The sequence below is a fragment of the Ananas comosus genome, linkage group 8, assembly GCF_001540865.1.
Source record: "Ananas comosus cultivar F153 linkage group 8, ASM154086v1, whole genome shotgun sequence".
In the NCBI taxonomy this organism is placed as follows: Eukaryota; Viridiplantae; Streptophyta; class Magnoliopsida; order Poales; family Bromeliaceae; genus Ananas; species Ananas comosus.
Genome location: NC_033628.1, coordinates 12,924,908 through 12,931,858, shown reverse-complemented (window position 1 = coordinate 12,931,858; position 6,951 = coordinate 12,924,908). Strand labels below are relative to the sequence as shown.

At 37.4% G+C, this 6,951-nt stretch overlaps 1 protein-coding gene across 2 annotated transcripts; it reads right to left on the bottom strand.

Moving 5' to 3' along the window:
- On the bottom strand, positions 1,263-6,503 carry LOC109714235 (probable methyltransferase PMT2). 2 transcript variants are annotated; one of them, XM_020238751.1, is made up of 7 exons: positions 6,248-6,503; positions 5,116-5,755; positions 4,406-4,616; positions 3,702-3,993; positions 2,675-3,064; positions 2,164-2,241; positions 1,263-1,806 (listed from the first exon to the last, which is right to left on the bottom strand). In XM_020238751.1, the coding sequence occupies exons 2-7, from the start codon at positions 5,749-5,751 to the stop codon at positions 1,578-1,580; spliced, it is 1,836 nt and encodes a 611-aa protein (XP_020094340.1). In that variant the 5' UTR covers positions 5,752-5,755; positions 6,248-6,503; the 3' UTR covers positions 1,263-1,577. The 2 variants fall into 2 exon arrangements, with proteins under 2 accessions (XP_020094340.1, XP_020094339.1); XM_020238750.1 differs by having other exon boundaries at positions 6,301-6,503.

Here is a 6,951-nt window from a genome sequence, read left to right as displayed (position 1 = left end):
ACCACGTGGCGCTTTGCTAGGCCTTCATATCCACGATAGACGGTTAAGATTGTCGGAGACTTTAATACCCTTTTGAAACGGGGCTGCATTCGAAATATTCCCGGGGGGGATGGGGGTATTATGGGAATGTGACAATGTTGGCCTTTACCTCATTGGACGAGGTGGGTTGGGGCCCGCGGAGGGCTCGAGATGTCTTCTGTGGGCCCCATCGCGAGATAAGGATCGAAATAATGAACGGTGGAGATGAACGTCAATTCAAAAATACTAGAGTCTTCGTTCGTAAAATTAAAAATTGAAAATTCAAATTTGTATTTTTAAAATATCTTAGGATATTCTATAATTGCGAACATAAGATAGGGTGAACGTACCTAAATAATATGATACTTTTTATATCTATACATTATTATCTCTATATTTTGCCCTATGATAATGTTTCATTTATTATTAGGTGTGGACTCTACTTCGAATGGGCTGAAATCTACTTGCTTGAACCAAACTGAGTTTTTCTGCTTCTTTACTTGAACTACACCAATCACTGTTGAGTATAGGCTCCTCCGAGCTGTGTCAATTCTTTCACATGTTTTTTTTTTTTATTAAATCAAACTGTTTTTTTTTCTTTTTGCATTAGGCAGAACCGTTTCTTTTATATTTTTTTTTATTGTTACCTTTCTTTATCGATAAGATGAATTTCATCTTTTAATGTCGCTTCTTCCAACGTTTTTCTTTTTTTATCATTATTTTTTTTTAATTATCTATCCATCGCATCGTACGTATTACTACACTACGAATTACTACACTAAGGAGCATAAGCAAAATAAAGTAGGAGCAGAAATATGTAAAAGTATACTTCTTTGCTTTCAGTGAACCCACAAAATTATTCCTCACCAAGTCGTTTGCGCGAGTCTTTTTAACAATACCAAATGATGCCTTATTAGAGGCTCTAGATTTGAGTATTTGTACTTCCGATACCTATGCTTCGCTGGCATCTGGCTGGCACAGTGGTCAAGTTCCAATACATTAAAACAAGGGATAGGCCGATACTGTACTGTTAATGGAGGTTCAAATCAATTTTAAAATCAGCTTCATCTAATCTGCTTCAACATTAGGCACTACATATAATACATGAATAGTTGAAGTCCTGCAAACATATATAGGAACCCACAAGGAAGATAATTACTGTTGGGTTTTGCTATTAACCATCTTCGGCTCGCCTATGAAACAGCTTCTCTATTTAACAGCGACAAAGTTAAAAACACAAAAAGGAAAATAAAATCATGTGCCAACTATTATTATTAGTAAAATACAAACTGAATATGTTACATGAGTTTGAAATCATCCTTATAACTCATCCAGGATGTCAAAATCACCTACCTAGATAGCAATTAGCCTCCTATGTATGAACACATAAAAAAAGTTGATATTTGATACAACAACATAGGATCATTAAGAAGCCATTAAGCCTTCTATCCCATTTTGAAGGTAATATCAGTCTTTACTGTTTATGTATTCGGATTGTCTCTGCACTCCACCCAATAATCTTTAAGGGAGACCAGAAGAATCTTCTCAGCCTTTACCGTTTATATATTTGGATCGTCTCCGCTCACCACCCAATATTCTTTAACGGAGACCAGAATCTTCTCAGGCACGAGAGGACCATCCTCGTGATCGATCATCTTGGTCTTCCACCGCATGCCACTCACGATTCTCCTAACCTTGTTAAGAACTTCAGCATCGTCGCGAAGTATAACTGTGCCTTCGGGGCGTAGAATTCGGTCCATTTCCAAAAGGATGTCTTCCATCTCACACCTGTTTATTTAAATGCATAAGTTCTTTTATTGTGTACTGAGGATACCAGGGAAAAATTCAGAATAGGCGAGAAGACCTAGTGCCTACAGAGTTGGGAATTCTATGGTTGTCAGACTGCTAAATCCCATTAAAGAGAAATCAAGGGTCCTTCAATCTCTAAAAGAGATGCAAGAAATTAATGATAAAGTTTTCAAGGCACAGATACATATTAAGCTTCTACCAGGAAGACCTACTTGCTGTTGCTAGGAGAGAAATTGGTACGAGGAGGCCATTTCTTAGTAGCTGAGTTATAGCTATAAAGAGTTTTGCTCAAAGAATTTAGTTCCACAAAATAAATAAAGAAACAGCACAACTCACTTGTTCTGATATAAAGTGAACAGGCTACTTGCATGTATCAGATCATATGTCCTGGGATATGTAGAAAAGGCTTCACACCTATCAAAGAAAACAAATAGCAGATTAATTTCACAATAGTAGGACTTATTAAGGATAATTTATGCAGGAAGAATTACTTCTATAACCCTGCAAAACCATCTTCCATCACTGGAGAATATGAAATTCACATATGCCCTTCCAAAACATAAATTCCTACACACACCCTTGTACTTATATAAATAACTTACTCCGTGAATAGGATAATCCTGATTTAAGATAAGTACTTTCGCAAGAAACTTTTTTGAGGGGCATAAAAAGATTCTGATTATACATCGGCATATACGTAAGTAGATGATTTTGCAAAGGATTATATTAAACAAAAAAAAGGCAAAAGCTGTATAAGTACATCAATACAATGCAGGAAGCAATCACAAATGATAAGGACATTCTGTTTTATCTGGACATTTGAGAAGGACGAAAGGCAAGGACTTACCAGTCATGATATATCCCAATGAGACCTCGCTCATAAATTATGCCCAATGTATTGGTTTTCGATATGGTAGGGACAACATTCATTACCCAGGACTTTGGTGATTCGATTGCTGCTGCAAAACTCCCAAAACCTGCATTCATGTCCATTATATTTCGATACCTTCCTGAGCTTATTAACTTATTCATCCTCTTGTAAGCATTAACATGTTTCTTCCATAACCTGTTATCCTCCTCAAAGAGTTCCTTTGTAACGCCTGAAATATACCCCTGAGATATTCTAGGAGGGACGGCATAGAGCCTCTCAGGGAAACTCTTTAACTCTCCTCCGGCCACTTGATCTGGATTGCTGACTACAGGATAAGGGGTTATGCATGCTTCCATTTTCTTGTACCTATAATAATCCCACAGGACTTACATTTGATTAATAAAGTCATCTGCTGTAACAGCTGAGTTTCATGAAAATCCTATAAAATCAGCATGTAATTGATATTAAATTGTCCAGAGTGAAAAAGAAGTATATGTTTGACTAAAAAACTGTTTGAACTAATATTATTAAGCAAGATAGTTATCAAACTAAAAAATTCATACTAGTGATTCATTATTCGGCAAGATGGGCAGATTATGACAGTAAGGTTTGAATGTCAATTTCCTCATTTTTCTCCTCCCTTACATATTAGGACTGCATAAGTGCATATTAAGTTCACTCATCAAATTTCATACATATTGCAATGTGAAAACCTAAGAAACATAATAGTTCGCATGCAATATCAGCTCACTTATCTCCTGGATACTTTAGATTTTATGACATCTAGAAGAAATAATATACCCAACAACTTCTCTACTTCATTTTTTTCTAAAATTGATTAGTACTCTGGACAGCAAAATGATATATTAATGTCCCTTTAACAAATAAAAGCCTCCTATACCATTACACCTAAAACACTAAGCACAATATTTACTGGATAAAATAGTGGACAGATAGTTACATTCAAGAATAAAGGGCATATATATGACGAGAAAAAGCATACCAGACATCGTCTGTTCTGTGATATTCACAGAACCTCCTAATTGAACCTTTTCTTCCACGGCATGCATTTGCATTTATTTTTTTCTGCCAAATAGCAATATCTCCTTTTTCATATTTCTTTTCCCAGCAAAGCATTTCAGCAAAATCCTCAATTTTTCTCTGTTCCTCCTTAAGGTCTTCTTTGGATATCTTCCATGTATGATAGTAGGTCTCCCAATTAATGGGAGGGCCAGACAATACCCAGTAACCACCAGGCCTCAGGACCCGATCAACTTCCATCATGTACATCCCCTCTGCATTAAGAATTCAATGCATAAGATTTAGGGGCTTTTACATATATAACACTGGAGAATAATCGATTTACATATATAACCCTGTAAAATCTACATTCTCATATATACCCCTAGAAAGTGAAGTTTCTCACAATTCTCAAGTTGCAGAGTAATCCAATTCATGGGAGCAAGTTGATATTCTATTGCACAAAGCTATCTCAAAAGAGACATTTTCACAAGTAGAAGGGTGTACACATAAGAATACAACATTTTTGACGGAATATATGAAAATTCAAATTTTATAGAGGAAACTTATGTAATTAGATAATATTTTGGGGTATATTCATAATAATCTCTGATTTAAATATACTAGAGTGATCATAAAGTGAAAGCACTTTAAGGTAATTTTAGGGAGCAGTATGTTAATGCTCACCATTTGATGTCCATGGAATTAAACAGCGGGAGCAATGAGCCATGTCAAAAGCTCTTGATGGGTATGGAAGCTTTATAGTTCCAAGAACTCCAATTACTGCAGGAACACCTCGCTCCAAAGCAAATTGTATCTGCGCTTCATGTGAATCCCGCGGTGCAAAGGACATAGTTAAAACATTCCTTTGTAGTAGGTAGGCACCCCAACTTGCTACCTGCATGAATAGCCTCAATGACAGTCAAACGACAGCGGTGAACAAAAAAGCCCCTATTCGAGAAAAGGCTCAACTCTGAAAATAACAGCACGGGAAGAAACAGAAATATAGAATACAACTAGACCAAAATATTTATTGAGTGGAATAAATTGAAAAGGTAATGCCACGAACTAGCTTGTCCAAAACAGAGAAATTATTGCCTGCATAAGATGCACCATGCATCCGTGCATTGTCCACCCACCCATCAGCCTTCATCCCATCTCTCTTTTTCTTAATCACCCAATTTTCATACCAAACAAAGAAAACCCCCAATCCATTAGACAGTAAGAATTGACATATGAGATAGGATGGAGCGTTATGAATTAGATAGTGCACGGATGCACGGGTACAGTGGGAGCAAGCAATAGTTTCTCAAGCCAAAAGAAACGGAGTAAAACCAAATCTTATCAATAAACCAAGCTTGAAAAGAATAAATGCCAAATTTCAACTTCGAACATACCCCACAGCCAGTATCAAGTGCAGTTCTAATAGTACCATCTACAATTGGAATGACAGATGCTAGTTCGTCGATATATGCATCTGCTCCTTGTGGAAACATTGTCCCTCCACCTGGAAATTTAAACACATCCCCCTCGAACTGAACCCAATTCTGAACAGCTTTCTCGATCGTCAAGCTTTTATAGGGGACATTTGCGTACGGTACATAGTCGCGGCTCTTTGGCCAGGGAAAAGGAGTGACATATCCTTTAGGAGCCGGGACTAGGCAATGCATTTTCTCCTTCTCTGAAGGGCAGTGCCTCTCTCTGTAGACCATATTTTCTCTTGAAAAGGTCGTCGCTCGATCCCCATCTTGGCAAGGAGTATAATCGGTGTATTGAGCATCACATGGCTCGAAGACTTTGGCATTTGTGTCGAGGCTGCGTCCTCTATTATGATGAGTTTCAAAACTCAAATTTGGCAAGATGATGCAGTCGGTTTCTTTCATGATCTTCAATGCTATACTATCGCCTCTTCCCGTGCCGCTCTTTTGCCATGCGCCTAATACATAAAAGAAGCAGCAGAGACCAACCACGATAATTATTAACATGGAGCTTCGAGTTCTACGCGTACGTGAGTTCATCTTTGAGCCCCTCATGAACCTGAAAACAGAAAAAAGAGAAATCAGAACAAAAAAGACGATACTTACTGAGCACTTGTTTGAAACAATAAATTCGAACAACCAAGGAATTCTCAATTAAACCATAAAATGCATCTCTACGCACCCAAAATCTACCATATCTACTGGCTTATGTATCGAATACTAGTGATATCTCAATAAAAACGCCTCAAACCGCTAAATTTCTGATCCCAGCAACTCATTTCGATCTCAATTAACGAGTTTTACTCCATCATTCATAACCGGATCAAAAAGAAACCAAACAAAAACCAAATTTAACTCACGCAGCTCAGATCTTCACGAACCAAGCTCACAACTTCCACTAAATCCCCACCAAATCAGCTTCAAACCCTAAATCCCATCTCCCCCCGAAACCCTCGATCCATCAAAGTAAAACCAACTCTACCAACAAAAACGAGATGTGATCAAACAAACAAATTGGACATCGATCGATCGATCGATCGATCGATCGTACCCGAGTAAGCCGATCGAGGATCACAGCAAAGAGATGAGGAGGATGGATCGAACCTGGAAGAAGCTGCTCGAGAGAGTCGAGCAGGGTCTGGGGCTTCTTCTTCTTCCTCGTCTTCGTGTTGTTGATGTTCCTCGCCGGGCGAAGCGGGGGAAAAGGGACGCGGGAAAAGCGGAGGAATCGTTGGGCTGCTGTTGCTGGCAAAGGACAGCGTTGTACTGCATCGTAAGTTCCCCTCCGCTGTGGCCGGCTATTTTGTCTGCGGAAGGTGGTTTGCGTGTCTTATTTACTTTGGGAATGCGGATAAATTGCAAATATGATGAATAAATATTTATTTATTTTTATATATAATATTATGTTTTTTATATCATGACTGGTAAGTTATGATATATTTTTTATAGGTCAATCGAAAAATATAAAAATATATTTTTATATTTTTTATCTGCAAAAAAAAAGTGCTACTGGTACCGAAAATTGTATCCCAAAGTGCATTGACGGATATGTTGGGTCAAGGAATCAAAAAGAAAAAAAAATCTTTTATTAGATATGAAATTAATAAGTTAAATAAATAATTCAGCAACGAGGAAGAAGCATTCCATTTCTGTTTTTGAAGGATTCACTATAGATTCTATTGATTTATCGGTATTTAAGAGTACAAAGTAAAAAGATTAGTAAACAAAAATAAACTGCTAACAGAAAGTAAACGG

Coding starts and splice junctions, on each gene's coding strand:
- LOC109714235 (XM_020238751.1), bottom strand. CDS start 5,751: ATGAGGGGCTCAAAGATGAACTCACGTACGCGTAGAACTCGAAGCTCC. Junction 3,065..3,701: donor CACAGAACAGACGATGTCTG/GTATGCTTTTTC, acceptor GGATTATTATAG/GTACAAGAAAATGGAAGCAT. Junction 1,807..2,163: donor TTCACTTTATATCAGAACAA/GTGAGTTGTGCT, acceptor TTAAATAAACAG/GTGTGAGATGGAAGACATCC.